Below are 21,292 nucleotides of genomic sequence, written 5' to 3'. Positions count from 1 at the left end.
TATGTTTGATAATAAACACAATTTAAACAAGTTAGTCATGCATGATCTCCCACTTACAAATCCATTTTGAAGGTCCATGATCATTCATTCTTCATTGTTATAACAATTAGGTTTTCAAATGACGTGAGATGAGTATAATTATCTGCAACTATTGACACGGATATCAACAGAAAATATTTTTTACTGTTTGCTTTTTAATTTGAACATTGAATTGGAAAGGAATTGACGCAACATTTAAATTGTGGAGTTACTGCCGATGGAAACACTTCCATAAAAGTCCACAAACATTTAAAACATAACCATATTCCATCAATATTGGCTCTCAATTGATTAAAACATAGATGTTGATTATAACAACATAATGGTTTATTCCTATCTGTGTCAGGAACTTGTATGTGGCAGTTGTGGATTGGTCACTAGCATTTTTATTTTTTGAGTCTGGAGATAATGTGTTCCTAAAGGAGATCTTTATAGAAAACTTCAAAATTGCAACAAAACTGGACAGATTAGCTGGAAGAAGGAATTGTGGTGGTTCCAGCATTTAGTAATGACTTCAGCTTCGCATGAGAATTGTGTCAAACCTTTGCTTTTCTCCCCTTGAAAGTCCTCCCACAGATCTGGCATGTAGGGGTTCTAGTATTTACATCCAGTCGATGAAAAATTGCAACATATTCTAAGCCAGCATGTGACTTGGAGGGAAGTTGTGTGTGGACAGCCGTTTTTGTCCCTCTCTATCTCCCCCCCTCTCTACCCCCTCCCTCTCTACCCCCCTTTGCATCCCAGAACTTGAACTAAATTCAGTCTTGTTTTACTGGGTTTTTTTCATGGATAATTGACCTAATTCAGGACTAGCTTTGTGATGTGGCTTAAATAGTACTGGGCACTTTGTTCATTGTTGGATAACTTTAATCAAATACTCCCTCTACCACATGGTGACTACTGCATGAACAATTGCCAAAATACAATCCATTTATTTGCTTATGCTATTCCAACAGCACTCTCAACCCCATGACCTGTACAATCAAGATTAGCAGGGACAGTAGGAGCATGGGAACATCATCACTGTCAGTTTGCCTCCAAGTTGTTTACTACCTTGATTTAGAAATACATCACAGATCATTCATTGCTTGGTCTAATACCTGGAATTTCCTACCTAACAGCACCATGGGAGTACCATCACCAGAACTACAATGAATCTTGGCAGCAGCTCACCATCACTTTCTCAAGGGCAATATGGATTCCAAATATATGTGTTCTTGAATTTAAAAAAATGATCATCACTTGTCATTTCTGAAGATTGTTGCTTATGTTTTGGACTTGTCTTTGACAAATGATTGGCTCCAAGATCAGTTGTTCCTTTGGCATCTTCATATTTGATTGATGGTGGCTATTTCATTGACCACCACCACTAATAATTGCATGTGGCAAGACTTTTACCAAACCCATTTATTATCTAAGTTTAGTTTTGTTTTGAGATACAGAGTGGAAACAGGCCCTTCAGCCCACTGAGTCCACACATCACCTGTACACTAGTTCTAATCTACATATTAGGGACAATTTACATAAGCCAATTAACCTGCAAACCTGCACATCTTTGGAACGTGGAAGGAAACCAGAGCACCCAGAGAAAGCCCACACGGTCGCAGGGAGAACATACAGACTTCATACAGTCAGGATCAACCACGGGTTTTTGGCACTGTAAAGCACCAACTCTACCGCTGTGCCACTGTGCTCTGTCCAATTTGATCTGTCTGGTCATAAATAGTTGAATGCAATTGGGTGAACTGAGTGCTGATATGTAAAAAGACGTCTTGTTAACAAAACAAAATGCTTGTCTAATAAAAAACAATTAATTGATGCTCTGAGTAAGACAAGAATTTAAATCTGCAATCTAATACATCAGTGTCAAACACCAAGCAGACAGAGGGGAAGATTTGGCCTGGATTGTATTTGGGGAAAAAAGGGTGGATAAATCAGCCTGAAGAATAGATCTAATTTATTACCTAATGCATTGCTTTTCCTTTTGTATTTGAAAATCAAAGTGAAACTGATTTCTGTGAAACTGGGAAATCTGAAATTAAGCAAAGAAAATTTTCGAAACAGCGAGCAGGCCAGGTGATCTCTTTGAAAAGAAGAAACAATTAACATTTCAAATTGAAGATCCTTATCAGAACTGGGAAGATGAAATACATTTTAATTTTAAGTTGAAGAGAGGGTGAAGTTAAGATTGGATAAAACAACATATCTCTGATAGGGAGATGCCAAGGTTGTTGAGTTGATATGCCTGACTGCTGAATTTCCTGAATTTTCTATTTTGATTACTTTTTATGATTGATAGGTCAGAATTGTAATTCTATCCTATCCTTGCACGGTGAGCATGGAAGTGGCAAGAGATTAAAAATTAAGAATTGTAGAACACAATCTCAATCTATTTTGTATGCACCTGCCTTTGGTTTTATTGGGATGGTGGCAGGATGTTTAAGTATCAGGATACAGATCAAGCTTTCACAGAGCATTTGAGCAGTACTAGAACTTAAGGGAGATGGGTACATTTGACCGAGACATGATTTTGAGAGCACTCTGGATTAGGGGGGAGAGGAATGATCATTCTAATGCGTCAACTTTAACAAAATAAGTGTCTTTCCAATGACATCTGCAATACTTTCTCCTCCGGACTTTCTGTCCTGGTGGTGAGCCAGGCTGCTCAGCACTCTTCATTTAACATAGGAATGTTAAACCTATTCTGTCAGAATATTCCATGTTACCGAGAGTCATACAGTGAGTGATACAGTGTGGGAACCGGCCCAACTTGCCCACACCGATCAACATGCTCCAGCTATACTAGTCCCACCTGCCAGAATTTGGTCCATATCCCCCCAAACCTGTCCTATCCATGTACCTGTCTAACTGCTTCTTAATTGTTGGGATAGTCCCTGCCTCAACTACCTCCTCTGGCAGCATGTTCCATACATCCACAACCCTTTGTGTGAACAAATTATCTCTTAGATTCCTATTAAATCTTTTTCCCCATCACCTTAAACCTATGGTTTTCGATTCACCTACTCTGGGCTAGAGACCCGGTCTATACCTCTTCTGCTCGTTTACTGTTTTGTTAACTGTGATATTTAACCACATTTGACTGGCAAACTAATGATTATTGTGTATGATGCCAAGAACCTCAAGCTGATGGTATGTTTTATTGATGGTCTGTCTATGTTCAGGATAGATCACAAAATCAAAGGGTAACATGCTATTTTAGATGTGATAACTGATTAATTAACAACCTTGAACTCAAAGGTGCCCCTGGGAAAGTTATGATCATATGATATTTTAAGATTACATTTAGTCATATTTTGTACTGGATTTGTGAGTGGTTTTGGTATATCTAAAATATCTAAAATTGTAGTTTTAAATCTAAACAAAAAAGCCCTCCAAATAAAAAGAAGATATGAACAGCAAGTTGGCCAATATGGATAGCAGAAACTAGATTTTTAAAAGTACAATTGTAGTCAAGCAAGGGTTAATCTTTTTGGAACAAATATGCATTTGCATTAACAATAATATCCTAAAGGAAAAGTAATTCACTGTCTTAAAAAGAAAGATTAAATATAATCTGAAGAAGGGTCTCCACCCAAAACGTCACCCATTCCTTCTCTCCAGTTAAATAACTCCAGTTAAACACCTACGACAGCAAAAATTGTCACCACTATCACACAAAAAAATCACCTAATTGGGACAGAATTACTTATCTGATTCTAGCACTTGTAGTGGGGGAGATTTAAAAGTTTTAAAGTGACATGTAAAAGTTGTATTTCTTCAAATCTGTACTGACAGTTGGGCAGTTATGACATCACAATGCCCTATCGGCTACGATGTTTCTATCCCAGAACACTGAGTCCTTCACAGCAAATGTCCTTCAGGAAAATAATCTGCCAGCCTAACCCAGCACAGCAAAGTTTAATGATTCAATTTGGGTAACAAAATATGGCATTGTCGGTAGCACCTACATCAAATTAACTTAATGCAATTGCATTTCTTTTTAAAGTTTAAAATGACCTGCACAGTTCGGGGCTATGGGTGAGTGGTGGGACATTGTATTGGGGGAAAGGGTTGCGTTGGGGGAATGGGTAAGTGGTGGAATCTTATGTTGGGGAACGGGTTGCGTTGAGGGACCAGGCCTCCCATGTGACAGGGACCCAACGGGTGAGTGGTGGAATCTTATGTTGCGGAACGGGTTGCGTTGGGGGACCAGGCCTCCTATGGGGGCTATGGGTGAGTGGTGGATTATAGCTTTGCGGGAACGGGTTACGTTGGGGGAACGAGTTACGTTGGGGGAACGGGTTGCGTTGGGGGACCAGGCCTCCTATGGGGGCTATGGGTGAGTGGTGGATTATAGCTTTGCGGGAACAGGTTACGTTGGGGGAACGGGTTGCGTTGGAGGAACGGGTTGCGTTGTGGGAACGGGTGAGTGGTGGATTATTGCTTTGGGGGACAGGGCCTAACGGGTCACACTTGGTCTAGTCTCGTCTTGTTTGTCTTCTGTCTGTCTGTGATCTCAGGAGCTACGCCAAAACGGTACACAATAACGCAAACATGTTTTGCAGAATCTTACTCGGCTTTTTCCCGTGCTCGTTTGTACAAAGTTTCTTCATATTTGATTTTATATTTCACGTTATTGATTTTTCAAGGTTTAAAGAAGCCAACTTTCACAAGATTTTTTTCTGTTAAAATCCTTCCTGCAGCTTCCAACAAACTTCGAGGTTGCAATACAGGAACATTCTGTGCTTCAACCAACTTTTCACCTGAATGGGATATCACCGTCTTCCACCTGACATTTGCAACAATGTTGCCATCATACAACATTTACGCCAGCTTCTGGCAGGACAAGAGGGGAAGGGTAAATTTGTATTGCAATTGGGGAACTGCAATTGGAATTTTATTTAAATTCCAGTGCTGGGTGAGGCAGGGGAGTGCTGGAATCTTACGTTCGTCAACGGGTTCATTTGGGGGACCACGCCTCCCGTGGGAGCTACGGGTTAGTAGTGCAATATTGCATTAGGGCTGTTCTAAAAGTTTTGAGCTGCTCTTCTGTTGTGCTAATGTTAGAAATATAGTTTCAAAGTTAATTAATTCTAATATTTGATTTTAGTACTGAAGTCAAACTTAATGTCCCATTGTGATTCTGAAAATGGATAGCTGTCAGTTTTAAAAAGCATACTTGTATTTAAGATTAAATTAATAAGCTTAGTATGCTATTTAGGTCATGCTTAACAGGGAAGATTTTAAATCATTGCTTTGTTTAATGGATCAGTCTCGACATCGAGGTATCAGTGAAGTACGTTATTTCATGATAACAAGATACGTCAGATAAACATTGTCAGGCCATAATGACGACATTATTCTTACTCTTTGTTTTGGACCATTCACTTGGAGGCCGGAGATACACCATACAACGGTAAATAAATCCCTTGGTCCCGATCGGGTATATCCAAGAACATCTGGGATGCTGGAGAAGAAATTACAGAAACCTCGGCTAAGATGAATGTATCATCGTTAGGCAAGGGTGAAGTGCCGGAGGGTGGCTAATATGCCTTGATTTAGAAAAATCTGGCATCGGTAGACCAGTAGATCAAACATTTGTGATAGATCAGTTGCTGGAGGGGATTCTGAGGGTTATATATGCATTTGGAAAGACATGGGTGATTAGGGATAGTTAACATTGATTTCTGTTTGAGAGTCTGGAATTCTCTGCCTCAGAGGGCAGTGGAGGCAGGTTCTCTGGATGCTTTCAAGAGAGAGCTAGATAGGGCTCTTAAAAATAGCGGAGTCTGGGGATATGGGGAGAAGGCAGGAATTGGGTACTGATTGGGGATGATCAACCATGATCACATTGAATGGCGGTGCTGGCTCGAAGGGCCGAATGGCCTACTCCTGCACCTATTGTCTATTGAGATAATGTTTCACAAATTTGATTTTAATTTTTTGAAGAATTAAGAAGGTTGATGAGGGCAAGCAGTGTATATATGGACTTTTGCAAGCCCTGATAGGATTCTGCAAGATAGGTTGCTTTAGAAGGTTAGATCACATGGAATCCAGGGAGAGCTATTTGATGCTAGTAAGTATCGGGTGGTGAAAGGTGTATTTCAGAGTGGAGGTCTGTGACAAGTGGTGTGCCACAGAGGTCAGTCCTGGGGCCCATTGTTGTTTGTCATCTATATTAGCCATTTGGATGGGAATATGCAAGGCATGGTTCATAAGTTTGCAGATGACACTAAAATAATGTAGATGGTAAAGAAGGGGTAATCCAGAATCAGAGTGGGATTTTGATCAGGTGGGAAAATAGTAACTGAAGAATGGCAAATGGAGTTTAATTCAGTTAAGTGTGATGTTGCATTTTCAGAAGTCAAACCAAAGGAGAACCTTCACTGTGAATGGTAAGCCTCTGGGAAATATTGTGCAACAGGTGGAGTGAGGAGTCCAAGTACATTGTTCTCTGAAAGTGGTGTGACAGTGTAGACAAGTGGTAAAGAAGGCCTTTGACATCCTGGTCTTCATCAGCCAGGGCATTGATCATCAAAATTGAGATGTAACGTTACTGTTGTACAAGACATTGATGAGGCTGCACAAGGAGTTTTGTGTTAATTTTTTATTACCCTGCCATAGGTAAGATGCCTTTAAGCTGGAAAGTGTGCAGAAAATATTTAAGAGGATGTTACCAGGACTTGAGGGACTGAATTATAGGAAGTGGTTGGGCAAACTGGGACTTTATTCCTGGGAAATTAGGAGACTGAGGGGTAATCATGTAGCAGTGTATAAAATCATGTGGGGCATAGTTAAGATGGATGCACATTTATTTTTACCAATGTTGGGGAATCAAGAACTAGAGGACATAGGTTTTAGGTGAAAGATTTAAAATTTAATAGGAACTTAAGGGGTACATATGTGGAACAAGTTGCCAGAGGAAGTGGTTGAGGTGCAATGACATATACAAGACATTTGGACAGGTACATGGACAGGAAAGATTTAGACATATATGAGTCAGATGCTGGCAAATAGGATGGGCTTAAATGGGTATCTCAATGATGATACTTTATTGTCACATGTACCTAGGTACAGTGAATTGCTTTGTTTTGCATACAACCCGGTAAAATCATATAGCAGACCTCACATAGGCAGCACACAAGTGTTGCTACGGTTTGGTGCCCACAAGGTTACAAATGTTCATCAAAGATTCCTGTTGGCGGCGCGACTCACCCGTTGCAGCGGCCCCTACAGCCTGTCTGTCTTTTTTTTATTTTTTGTCTAGTTAAATGTAGTGCTTGGTGTTTTTTAATAGTATTTTTAAATGTGTAAATGTGGGGGGCGGGGGGGGGGGGGGGAAAACTGTTTAAATCTCTTCCCTGTCCGGGAGACCCGACTTTTTCCCTGTCGGGTCTCGGCTGTCGTTGGGGCCTAGCACCGTGGAGCAGCCTCCAGCCTGAACGACCCGGGGGCTCCAGTCCCGGAGACTGCGGATCTGCGGACTCACCATCGTCGGGGGTGGCCGGCCTCGGAGCGTGGGGAGCGGCGGTGACTCGCTGCTGCGACTCGACTCCTGGGGCCCGGAGGCTCCAGCAACGCAGCCGCAGGTCCGGTGGACTGTGACATCGGGAGCTCGCGGGTCTGGGAAGAGAGACCGCTTCCCGGAGCTCCCGCAACGCGACTTCTCCAGCCCGTGTCACGGGGTTGGAACAACCCGGACCGGGACAGTATATCACCCGGCACGGCTTCATGGCCGTGGGACTCACCATCGCCCGTGGGGGTTCCAACCTTGGACTTTCAGACCGGGAGCGGGGCCGTAAATCGCCCCGCGCGGCCTAAAATGGCCGTGGGACTCATCATCGCCCGCCTGGGGCTTGGACATCGGGAGAGACACGGAGAACAGGGGAGAGAAAAGACTTGCCTTCCATCACAGTGGCTTCACTGTGATGGATGTTTGTGTGAATTTGATTATGTGTATGTCTGTAAGACAGTGTCTTTGTTTGTATGGCTGTGGAAACAACATTTCGTTTGAGTCTCACTGGGGCTCAAATGATAATAAATTTGTATTGTATTGTATTGTGCTATCTATAGCCTGCCGCCGCATGCGGCTGAAGCACCCCAAGTCTCCCCTTCGTTCTAGACTTCCCAACCCATCCCCACTGGGTCTTCCATCGATCTTGGCAGTTCTCCCTCGGCTCTCCGGAGGCCCTCTTCGCTCTGCGGCAGCCCTCCTCGCTCTCTGGAGGCTCTCCTCGCTCTCCGATGGCCCACCCTGCTCTCCGGTATCTTGATTGGCATGGATGAGTTGGGCCGAAGGACCTGTTTCCCTGCACTGTGACTCTAGCATGTCTTAATTCGATCTGTACGAGCATTCATGGGAAACTTTTTCAGAATATCAGAGTACATTCACTTTTACATATTTTGAATCAAAAACAAGGATTGACACCTGAGGAAGTGTTGTTACCATTCATGTGTAATGCTAATGGATGAGTGACCTTTTTATCAACCCTCTGGTCCTCCGTGTTGTCCTCAATACCTACACATAGATCATGACATGAGGTCATTATCTTTTACCCAAACCCCATCTTTAAGACATTTGTGCTGCAAGTCCTACCTTTACACTTACCTCCCGCTTCTTTAGGCAGCAAAGCAGTTTACATTCTCGTGCCAAATGTTCTTGTCCAAATGTGTTATGATTATCTTGAACGGCTAGCTCTGAGCTCATGACTCCCATGCCCCTGGCCTTCTAAAACTTTTACATTGGTTAATTGTCGCAAACAACTTTGCAATTTTGTTCACAGCCTTTCAAAAGTGCACAGTATAGTTTAAAGACTAGCCTACACAAATAATAGATTTATATAACCAAAGCTCGCACAATTAGTAAATCGATATTGCATAGATATCTATATAAAGTGGCGTAAGAATGGTAGAGGCTAATGGTTATGGTTGCATGGGAATGGAAAGGGGGTTTAAAAATGTTAGCAACCGGGAGATCTAGCAGGCCGAGGTGGTTCGAGCACAAATGTTCTGCAAAACTGTTGTCTAGTCTGTGCTTGGTCAACACGTTGTTTGGATATGGATTTACATGGATATGCCATTTTCAGCCGAGGATAATTTTGGTGTGAGTGCGAGTGTTTGCACACACGTGCACCCGGGTGGGGTGTTGAGAGAGTGTAAGCATTAATGATGGATTGGGAAAAATGAAGCATTTGTAATGGGCTCACCGTTCTTCTCTGCTCTTGTAGTCATATTCCAGATGAGAATAGCTGTCGGGTTATAATTATCCATAATCAAAAAACAACTTGAGGTGAATGCTCAAGCTTCCAAATGTACAGTTCATAGTGTTTTAGTCATGCAGTGTCTACTCGAAAGAGAAATGCCATTGTCTGCAGCTAGCTTTAGGGGAGGCTAAGACCTCCACAGTTCCTTAAGATGCTTAAGTTGTATTTAATTACAGCCCGAACCTAGGCTAATTCTTGATCAGGCTAATCACTTTTGCTCAAGGTGTGTGGCATATGTGATGCAATGGATTAAGGCCACTGAATCGCAGAATGATTCAAGAACCACAGAGTTTGTACTTAATGTAATCCAGTTTCTATGTGCAGTATATGATTTTTAAAACAAAATAACACTAATATATGACTCGCAACAGATGAGGTTTGAATGACAGTTGGTAATTTACTCAGAGATTGGTCTATAAAGTATGATACTGCAAGTGCCTAGCTTTACATTTTCAAATTCTGAATCCTCTTACATGGATGGACAGAAACTCCTTTATTGGCATTAACCATCCAACAGCTTACACAAGGACATTGACAAACAAACCCATGCACAGCACCAAGAGCTCTTCCCCAGTAGAAAAAAAGAAATCCTTTTTCAAAGGTTCAAAGGTATTTTATTGACACGTGTACCGATTAAGGTGCAGTGATATTCGATTTACCATACAGCCATGCTTAAAAAAAAAAGCAACAAGACACAACTACATAAAAGTTAACATAAACATCCACCACAGCGGATTCCCCATATTCCTCACTGTGATGGAGGCAATAACGTCTAATCTTCTTTCCTCTTTATTCTCCCGCGGTCGGGGCAGTCAAACCATCTGCACTCGGGGCGATCGAAGCTCCCGCGTCAGGGTGATCGAAGCTCCTGCATCTTGGAGCTCCTGAAGTCAGTCTCTAACCAGGGACCACAAGCTCCATGATGTTAAAGTCCGCAGGCTTGGAGCTCCTGCAGCTTGGAGTTCCAAGTTCAATCATTGGCAAAGGGATCGCAAGCTCCACGATGGTAAGTCCACAGGCTCCTGTGGTTGGAGCTCCCGAAGTCGGTCTCCAGCAGAGGCCGCCAACTCCTGGATGTTAGGCCGCAGTGTAGACTGAGATACAATACGGAAAAAAAATCGCATCTCCATCGAGGTAAGAGATTAAAAAAATGTAAAGAACACAAATACATACATTTAACACATACTAAAAAACAATAAAGAAGGAATGGACGAGACAGACCGTTGGCGAGGCAGCCATTACTGTCGTCACCCGATGGATTCAAACTGCATGTTTGTTGTGATTGAACAATTATTAAAGATACAAGATACAAGATACATTTAATTGTCATTTGGACCCCTTGACGTCCAAACGAAATGCCGTTTCTGCAGCCATACATTACAAACACATAGACCAAGGCCAAATAAACTTATCTCTCCACTGCCACTGCCCTCCCCCCCCCCCCCCCCCCCCCCCCATGTCAGAGTCAAAGTCAAAGCCCCCGGCTGGCGATGGCGATGGTCCCGCGGCCATTAAAGCCACGCCGGGTGGTGCGAGGTCGCACACCGGGTCTTGGTGTTAGAGCCCCCAGTGTGCGCCTGCAGAGTCCCGCGGCCATTCCAAGCCGCGCGGGGCAGTGATGTAGGCCCCGCTCCAGGAGCTCTTCGACCCCGCAACTCTGGCGGGGGAAGTCGCCGTTGCGAGAGCCCTGAAAAGCGGTCTCCCTCCAGGGAGCCGCGGGCTCCCGGTACCGCCGTCCACAGACCTGCCATTGGAGCCTCCGACTCTCCGCTCGGGCCGCAGCAGCAGCAGCAGCAGCGCTCCTCCACCGCTCCCCCCGCTCCGGACTCGGCCAACCCCGCGACGGTGAGTCGTAGCACCAGAGTCCCCGGTCTCTTCCTGTTGGAGGCCGCTCCTCGTTACGGCCCCAACGACAACGGAAACCCGACGAGAAAAGGTCGGGTCTCCCGTGCAGGGAGAGATTTTAAAAGTTTCCCCGCCCCCCCACACACACACCCCAACAAAAAATAACAAAAACTACATAAAAACACAGACAGAAAATAATAAAACGCGGACAGACTGCAGAGGCCGCTGCTGACCAGAGTCGCGCCGCCCACCGGATTTTTTTAAAAGTTGCTTTAAAAAAAATAATTGAACTTTTCTTTTCGATGGTTCTCTCCATCTTTTTATTGACCATGCTTCTTTGACTTCAAATACCAATGGACTGAATCGGTCTTTAACCGAATCTTTAACCGAATACATCAACCTGGGCAATATTCTAAACTGAAATAATTTATTTTTGCTGCAATAGCTTCCTGAGTTATCCTTGTCGAAAATGTTAGTAAAAGCTTATTTTACTTCAAGTAGATAATTGAGAAGAAAATCAATCCCTTTGTTGACAAATGGGAAGAAGCAGGAATATTCCCAGCCCATCGTATTTTCAAAATTCTTGGAGATGCTGGATTCCTCGGTGTTAACAGACCAAAAGGTAAACGTTTCATGTTCTATATAGTTACAGTGCCCTCCATAATGTTTGGGATGAAGACCCATCATTTATTTATTTGGCTCTGTACTCCACAATTTGAGATTTGTAATAGAAAAAGATCACATGTCGTTAAAGTGCACATTGTCAGATTGTATTGATTATTTTTATACGTTTCACCATGCCACCTTAATGCAGATATAAGAGAGCTCTCAGCACCTAGTCTTTCATCCAGTCTTTCCATCACCTTTGGAAACTTTTATTGCTGTTTATCAACATGAGGACCTAAGTCATGCCAATAAAAGTCAAATAAACCATTATGAGACTGAGAAACAAGAATAAAACTGTTAGAGACTCAGCCAAACAGGCTTACCAAAATCAACTGTTTGGAACATCATTAAGATAAAGAGAGCACTGGTGAGCTTACTAATCGCAAAGGGACTGGCAGTCCAAGCTGATGACAGAAGAATTCTCTCCATGATAAAGAAAAATCCCCAAACACCTGTGCAACAGATCGGAAACACTCTTCGGGAGTCAGGTGTGGATTTGTCAATGACCACTGTCGGCAGAAGACTTCACAAACAGAAATACAGAGACTGCAAGATGCAAACCACTGGTTAGCTGCAAAAATAGGATGGCCAGGTTATAGTTTGCCAAGAAGTACTTAAACGAGCAACCAGTGTTCTGGAAAAAGGTCTTGTGGACAGATGAGACGAAGATTAACTTATATCAGAGTGATGGCATGAGCAAAGTATGGAGGAGAGAAGGAACTGCCCAAGATCCAAATCGTACAACCTCATCTGTGAAACATGGTGGTGGGGGTGTTATGGCCTTGGCATGTATGGCTGCTGAAGGTACCGGCTCCCTTATCTTCATTGATGATACAACTGCTGATGGTAGTAGCATAATGAATTCTGAAGTGTATAGACACATCCTATCTGCTCAAGTTCAAACAAATGCCTCGATACGCATTGGCTGGCGGTTCATTCTACAACAAAACAATGACCCCAAACATACTGCTAAAGCAACAAAGGAGTTTTTCAAAGTTCAAAAATAGTCAATTCTTGAGTGGCCAAGTCAATCACCCGATCTGAACCCAATTGAGCATGCCTTTTATATGCTGAAGAGAAAACTGAAGTGGACTAGCCCCCAAAACAAGCATAAGCTAAAGATTGCTGCAATACAGGCCTGGCAGAGCATCACCAGAGATGACACCCAGCAACTGGTGATGTCCATGAATCGCAGACTTCAAGCAGTCATTGCATGCAAAGGATATGCAATGAAATACTAAATATGACTACTTTCATTTACATTACATTGCTGTGTCCCAAACATTATGGTGTCCTGAAATGGGGGGACTATATATAAACACTGTTGTAATTTCTACATGGTGAAACCAAAATGTATAAAAATTGCCTTTATTAAAATCTGACAATGTGCACTTTAACCACATGTGTTTTTATATGTATGACAAGTCTCTCTCAAATTGTGTTCAGAGGCAAATAATTAAAGAGTCAAGTCAAGAGTGTTTTATTGTCATATGTCACAGATAGAATAATGAAATTCTTACTTGCTGCAGCACCACAGAATATGGAAACATAGTATGATATGACAAACGAGAGAGAAAAGAAAAGCTCAGTGTGTATATATACACATACGCACAACCCATACACCCATATACACACATGCTCAATAAACAAACAATACAGTTCAACAATAATAATAATAATAATAGTCTATTGTAGTTCAGAGCCTATATGATGGGTCTGTTCCAAACATTATAGAGAGCACTGTATGTGATGTGTGCTTCTTGAACATGAGAAATTGGAATATGATGATTGCATTTAGACCCCTTTTAAAAATGACACCTTAAAAAAAGTATAATCTGAAGTGTACATTATCGTCAATATGTAAAACCCAAGTACATTTTAATTTATGAACATCTTGGTGCAGTGGGATGTTTCATTTTATAGCAGGTCTGTTCAGGTCAATGAAAAATAATGGAATCTGATGAAACAAGAGTTTTTGAAGATGTTTGAGGGGTGTAGATTGTATTAACACATTTAGTCAGCAAGTTGAAAAGTAGCTTTTAATAATTCCTCTACATGAATATAGGGAAACCAGTTTTCTCTGTTTTCACCAGATTGACGGTTTCCTTTTCATAAATAATCTGAAAATCATGAATCAAGAAAGAAAATAATAGTTTCAAATTGGTTTATGATAATAATGAATATTTTGGGTCAAAATATACTCGTCCATGTAATATGAATAAAACTTTGCACCTGTTTTGCTACTTGTTTAAAATAGTATGGAATAATAAAAGGCCTTTTGATTCATCGATTGACATTTGTCAGTTGATATGTAACCTGAAATATAATTTCCTCTTACCAGCTTATACTTTTATTAAAGTCCTATAGATAATATAGAAGAAATCACAAAATGTTAATGAGATCCTGCAACCACATACATACTTGGATATAACTGTATAGCCCTTCTCATTTTTTTTGGGGTTCTCATAAAACTAAAATGTTTTCAGATGTGCTCTGGTTACCTTGATTAAATAATTCTGCATGCTTAAATCTAGATTCTGAATTTCTGTAATGCATTTGATTCTGGAGATTTTCCAACCAAATGCACTTCTTTGCACACCCAAAGCCTTCATGCTCAAACAACTATATCATAAACTTGAATGCTGGCTGAATTTCCTTTGTGCTGAATTGTGTCTGCATCACTGTGATGATGTAGTGATTTGCTTGAGGAAAATATTTTCGGCATTAAAATCAAATGCAAAATATTAAATGGATGTATAACCTATTAATTAACAATTTCAAATTCAGTGTTTCTCTTTATTTACATGATTGCAAATAAACTGTTATTGATTTAAAAACTTGTTGGGTCTTTTGCAGCTGTATTCCACCTTGCCCTCTTTCACTTGATTCATTTCTGGCTCTTTCTTTCCCTTTCTGGGTCTCTCCATCTCAGAAGATAGACTAGCTACCAACATTCGCTACGAGCTAACACACTCGCACAGCTACCCGGATTCTAATTCCATCCATCGTTCCTCCTATAAGGACCATTCTATTATTTCAGTTCCGCTGTCGCATTTTCTGTGAAACATTCTGCACAGGTGCTCCTGAAATTATCTCCTCCTTCTTTAACTGTGTTTAGTTTAGTTATACTTCTCTCTACCATAGTGGACAGAACCGTTGATCACATCTCATCAATTTTCTGCAACTCTGCTCTCAACCTAGACTGAACAAACAAAATTCCCTAGTTCCTTGCCTTCCACCCTATCTGTCTGCACATTCAACTTATCTTATCAATTTTTCCAGGTCCAACAAGATTCCCTTTACCTCGGGCTCCACTATCTTACCATGAGCAACTCATTACACTTTCCAAGATATTTAATGTGTTGGTAATTGCCATCATTAAGCCATTTCAACTTGTCATGTCACAGACATTTCCTTTATATACACATGCCTTCCACACCCTTTCTCCTTTTGAGCATTACTCTTTCCCTGTTCTGACAGGGGCTGCAGGCTCAAATTGTTAACTGTTTCTCTTTCCATATTTGCTACCCGATCTGAGTTTTTTTTTCAGCTTTTTCTGTTCTTGCAAAGTCATCTACAATTTATGATTATTTGAAGTTTTGCTTTTAATCACTGTTGTATTGTAACATTAACTGTGTTATTTTTTCGCAATAAGCAGTATGCCTCAAATTGCACTTCTACAACTAGAAATGTGATTTTGCTAGCCTAGCAGCAGATACTTTTGAAGTGAGTGCTTTCAGTGGCCCATGATGTATGAAAATTTACAACTTGAAACTCATTTTCATTATGGAAATCAATAATGCAGTTTGAATTATTTTTTGAGGGTATCAGAGGAGCTGCTTTTAAATGTCAGACTTTAAAAGCAAACTATTGTCTTGTTTTAAAGGTATTAAATACCATAGCATTTTTTTTAAATTGGACCATTCTGTAGCCTGCCACTTCAATTTAATTGCATGGAAGGTTCCTGATCTCAGACACTGGAAAATGAGTTGTAAGCAGGGACATTTTAAAGAAACATGTAATCTGGATTTCAGATTCAGTAAATAGAAAAAGAACTGCAAATGCTGGAAATTTGAAATAAAGATAGAAAATGCTGGCATGAGTTAATATTTCAAGTTCAAAACCCTTTAGAACCTTCTATGGGTCAACCATGCAGGTTTAACTTTGGTTTCAGTGAATCAATAAGATGATTGGGAATGGAAGAATGAATGTGCTATATTCCTTGTACTACTTCATACGTTTCATTTTCCCAACACACGGTATTCAGAAAATGCATTAGAAAGCGATGATGCCACCTTGAGGATTATCATTTGTAACTGAGTGGTCTGAGCAGTTTATTGACTACTCTGTAGAAAGTGGTCCCTGTAAGATCATCTTATGTATAATGTAAGAAAAGCTCTTCAGCAGGTTCAATGCAAAGATGAAGCTCTACCTCTTCATAGTATTTTACTGCATGTTGGTACAACAGACTTTTGCAAATGCAGATTGAAGTAAATTTCACCTAATGCAAGGTTACATAATGGAACCAGTAATGAAGAGTAACCATGAGAATTGCAGATTTAGTAACTAGTAAGTGATTTGACAGTTTTGCCTGAAAATCCACCTGTCTTGGTGAATTCTATAATTATTATGTTTTATGATCTTACAATTTAATGAATATATACGACATCTATACCTCTAAGTGTTTTGTATGTTTGTTGCTGACCTACCACCTTTACTTAAATTAATGTTAGTTTTTCTAGCTGGATGAAACATTTTGGTTTCTTGTTACAGAATATGGGGGCCTTGGTTTGGATTTCAGCTACAATATTGCAGTGGCAGAAGAGCTGGGAAACATCCGGTGTGGCGGAATTCCCATGGCTATTGGCGTCCAGACTGATATGGCAACACCAGCTTTAGCCAGGTATGATTACAACTTTAAGGGCAGCATGCAACATTTTGGATAGCTATTTGATAAAGGAAATTAGGAATGTCATTAAATAATTTGATGGTTGAACACCAACATATTGAGTATAGTCCCTGTAATGTTAAACGTGCCACAAGGCACTTCACAGGAACAAAAACATCATAATTTGACACAAAGCTGCATAGAATGATAATAGGGCAGATGAACAAAAGTGTGCTGAATGGTATGCTTTAAAGATTGTATTAAAGATTTTTTTTAAAGAGCAGCAGTATTGAGGGTGTGGGAGTCCTGAACACATTTCTAATGGTGGATTAAGAATTGAAAAAGTCTAGACAATCAGAGGGTTACAGGGTTGAAAGGATTTGAAAAATATTGGGAGAATTTCAGAACTGAGGCATTGTTTAACTGGGGAACCTGTGAAATTAATGAGTGAACAGAACTGTGCAAGTTAGGACACAGCAGTAGAGCATTGGGTTTCCTCAACTTTATAAAGTAGGTCTGTTGGCATAGAAATCTGAAAATGCAAGGATGAGGTTCTCAGCAGCAAATTAATTGAAACAGGTAGGGTGTTGGTCAATATTATGGAGATTAAAATGTGCAATCCTGGAGAAGGTGCAATCCAGTTTCTAAGCAACAGTTTATTCTTCAAGAATAGTCATCAAAGATAGAACACAATCTCGTCACATTTCTAATTTCTTGCAAAATAATTAATTTATTTATTTTGGGGGACATTATGTGCATTATGGGGGACAAAAAAAACACTCATTTCTTTCCCAGATTTGGCTCAGAAGAATTGAAACGACAATTTCTTCAACCTACCATTGCTGGAGACATGATAGCCTGTTTGGGCGTCAGTGAAGTTGGAGCTGGATCTGACGTTGCAAGTACATAATATATTTATTGAATAAATAATGTGCAACATGACAGGACAACTAATTTTAAAAGTTTATTTAAGCCATTGTGGGACCAGTAAATAGTTTTAAGTTTATCACTGCTGGTGTTGCTTAATACTATGAAGCATACCATTTTCCAAATATTCATAGTAATAAAGAGAAGAAGGGGAAGGTGGAGTGCCAGAAATCAACTTATTTATCAGGGTATTATTGACTTTTCCACAATCAATTATTAGATTATTTGGCAATTACAAGCTCTCTTTGACCCTATTGTTCCACTGGATGGGCTAAAGTTGAAACCACATTAGTTTTCAAATTTTGTATTTTCCATTAACTGCAAACTGCTTGTTGAGTTTAGTTATCAAAGAATTGTATTTTTCCAGGTTGGGAGATGGGATAAGGACAGAAAAAAATGCTAATTTTTTTTATGGCGAACGAAAACATTGATAGACAAATCAAAAAAATATGGTTAAAATGTAATTGATTAGATGGGGAACTCATAGAAAATAAATACACTGAGAAGCAAAATGGCAGATTATAGTTCTTGCCACCTGAAGCACAAATGTTAATATCACCCCTATATATTTCAGCTAATTTTTGTTCATTGAAATATTTATTCACCCCAAAAATTATTGATGTGAAACATTGAGTAAGGGTCAAAAATGAAATTATGACAATGTTCATATTCAATTTTACTTCGGAGTCACGTGAGTGATTCCGTGAAGAAGCCCGTCCCAGGACGCGTTGCGGCATTACGTTTCAGCAGGCCAAGCGGCAGCGCGGGAGACAGGGCTCCCGCAGAAACGAGAAAAGCTAAAGTTTAGGTAAGTACTTACCTTTACTTTACAGCCTTTGCGTCTGCTTGTTTCCCTGCAGGGCATGCAAGCGGCCCCTTGGACTCCGGGAGGAGTTTTTTCCGTTGTCGGGAGGGGAGGAAGACGCAACAAGGACTCACCGGCGGACCACGGTGCGGCTGCCGGTAACTGTCCACAGGACAGCGGCGCGGGGCTAGCACTGCGCTGGGGTTCCCCTCAGTCCTCGCTCGCCCTCAAAGACTGTCCAGGTGAGGCAGGCAGGCGGGCGGGAGGAGGCTTCCGACTTTTGCGGAGCCGTTAACGGGACCCACGGAGCAGTGCTGGCGTGGAGTGCGCTGCAGCCCGAGTACAGCAGCCCGAGAACAGAGAGATAGAGAGGGGGAGGACCGCTAATCAGCGCCCCGCTCCCGACTCTGTACCAAGCCCGTCAGCATCAGCTGCGGGCTGGGAGGGAAATGCTGCACCTGCCCGACGAAACGACGTCTTTGGGCAGCAACAGGCGGTAGGACCGCTTAGTGGGGCAGTCCACAAACCCGACACCGGGACCGAGCCAGCCCGCTAGCACCTGACCACGTCAACGGCAAAAGGGAGCGGGCTGGATGTGTGGAAAACCCGGCAGTGGAACGACATTGGACTGGGAAGTCTCTCCACCCAGGAGGGGGAGAGACAGCTGCCTGAGCTGCAGGAACGACTCTTGGGCATTGGAAAGGTGAGTTTGCAGTTGTGTTTTATTACAGAGTTCAGGACCACAACGCAGAACTCGCAAAGAGGAACTGCCCCGCTCCAACTCTACCAGCGGGGCAGCAACCGGCGGCAGCGTCGCTCGTAGAGCGTTTTCGCTATCCCTGAGACCGAGCCAAGCCAGTCTCGCCATAGCCTACACGGCGGACTGGGAAAGCGGACAGGAAGCAAAACGGCCGGTCGTCTCCGACTCGTCGGAGGTGGGGGGAAATGTCCACCCCAAAGCGGGGGAGAGACAGCTGCCTAAGCTGCATCCAGCAGCTATTGGAGGGGATGGTCTACCGAGAGCAGCAGCGCTCTCGGACAGACAGGACAGGCGCCCCCTCCATGGTGCTGAGTCCGGCACCTCCCTTTGCGACCTCGGACCAGGAATGGGAGGTTAGCATCGGTGACATGGGGCAGGCTGGTCTGAGTATGGGGCAGGCGGAAGGAGCGAAAGAGAGCAGGGTGTGCAGGAAGAGCTGCTGGGGGTCGTAAGCCGATTCGTCGCTACCCCACGGGTTGGAGCACCACTGGAGCCAAGGATGGCTGACAGCATAAACCATCTCTCCAACAAACCACTGCGGGAGAAGGTGCTCGCCCAAGTGCTTGAGGAGCACACAGCCCCGGATAATTGTGAGGCCCTCAAGGTCAAGAGCCTCAATCCACAAATATGGGGCAACGTGGGGGGACCGATTCGGACACAGGAGGTCGAACTCCAGCGCATACTTCGCCTCCTCACGGCGGCTATAACAGCCCATGCGCGGGGTGTCGAGACTGTAGATATGACATCTCACCAACAGGATGTCCTGGCACTCATGTGCACGACACAATATGAGCTGAATAACCTGAGAAGAGACAACATCAGGCCGGCCCTCAATCCTAAATTTGCAGGATTATGCAAAACTCCATCAGTAGAGACCGACTCATTTTTATTTGGGGAGGACTTGAACAAACAGCTCAAAGAGATGGAAGAGGCGTCTAAAACCTTTAGCCTCATGAGGGCACCACCGGCAACGAACATACCAAAGCTCTTCATTTCCACCCAGGCGGCAGCACACCACTGTATCTACCAGTCGGCGTCCCGAATATGCGACTGGTCAAAGCTTGGGGCCGCACTATCCCCAGAAACCTTTTTAGGTCAGGGCCTGCAGCGGACCCCCTGGAAAATGCGCCTTTTTCCCCCAACATCGCCAGCACGTCGACAGGGAAGAACACTCAAAAAGAAAAAACACAACCTCGCCAATAACCATGGAGGTAGGTGGGTCTGGTTTCTACCAGCAAATAGAGCGCTTTCTTGGACTATCTTGGCTTTCATATTAATTCAGTCCACGTAACTTTAATGTTGCCAAGAGACAACATAGTTGAATTGGCACAAACAAGCGACAAATTAATGGTCAAACTACCAACTACTCGACAAATAACAGAGTAATTGGGGGGTAAAAAGGTACCATTTTTCTATCTACATGATTCAGATGTTAGTATCAAAATCAACATATAGGTTGTCATTGAGCATCTCATGAAGTTACCCACTGAAATAATATTAGAAAGACAGTGGTGGGGTTACCTCTTATACTGGGCATTAAGTATCTAAAAAATGCTCGGGTGAAATTTATGAGTTTAAGCACTTGCATGTATGGGTATAAATAAGACTACACTATGGAGGTGGCCTATATTAACCATATGGCAGCATAAAGTCGGTATCATATGACAAGTTGGTCAAAAATAATTTGGCAATGGTATATCCATAGAGGTATTGGACTATCAACAACTTACCTGCCTGGTAAGAAAAATAAAGTGACAGACACAGGTCACATAACATTAAGGACAACATCAATTAGATGTTTTCATATAAAGTTTAACAAAACTATCAAGCTATATGATGCAACAGATATTAAGGCATTTTCATTGTCGCTGTACTGTACACTGATAATGACAATTAAAATGGAATGTGAAACTGATATCGATTATTTGCATTAACGCTATATCACCAGGTGTTTGGGGATGTCCTATCTATGTCGCGGGGAGAAACCAGACCCTGGGCCAGTGGAATCCTCATTTAAAAAAGTTTTCTCTGGGACAGATAGTTCCAGCAGAAAGATCGTCAGCTATATATATTAACTTTTGGCCTATAGGTCATGTTGT

The 21,292-nt window shown here is 42.2% G+C and overlaps 1 protein-coding gene across 1 annotated transcript in view; it reads left to right on the top strand.

Moving 5' to 3' along the window:
• The window catches only part of zgc:85777 (uncharacterized protein LOC405871 homolog), a gene marked incomplete at its 5' end in the record, with an annotated part of 51,757 nt that overhangs the window by 12,114 nt on the left and 18,351 nt on the right, over nucleotides 1–21,292 (top strand). The window contains 3 exon segments of the mRNA XM_055649941.1: nucleotides 11,649–11,769; nucleotides 16,587–16,716; nucleotides 17,497–17,603. Coding sequence (XP_055505916.1) covers nucleotides 11,649–11,769; nucleotides 16,587–16,716; nucleotides 17,497–17,603 — 358 coding nt within the window.

The sequence above is a fragment of the Leucoraja erinacea genome, chromosome 2 (assembly GCF_028641065.1).
Source record: "Leucoraja erinacea ecotype New England chromosome 2, Leri_hhj_1, whole genome shotgun sequence".
Taxonomy (NCBI): domain Eukaryota; kingdom Metazoa; phylum Chordata; class Chondrichthyes; order Rajiformes; family Rajidae; genus Leucoraja; species Leucoraja erinaceus.
The sequence above is the reverse complement of the archived record's forward strand: the minus strand, read 5'-3'. Positions and strand labels throughout refer to the sequence as shown.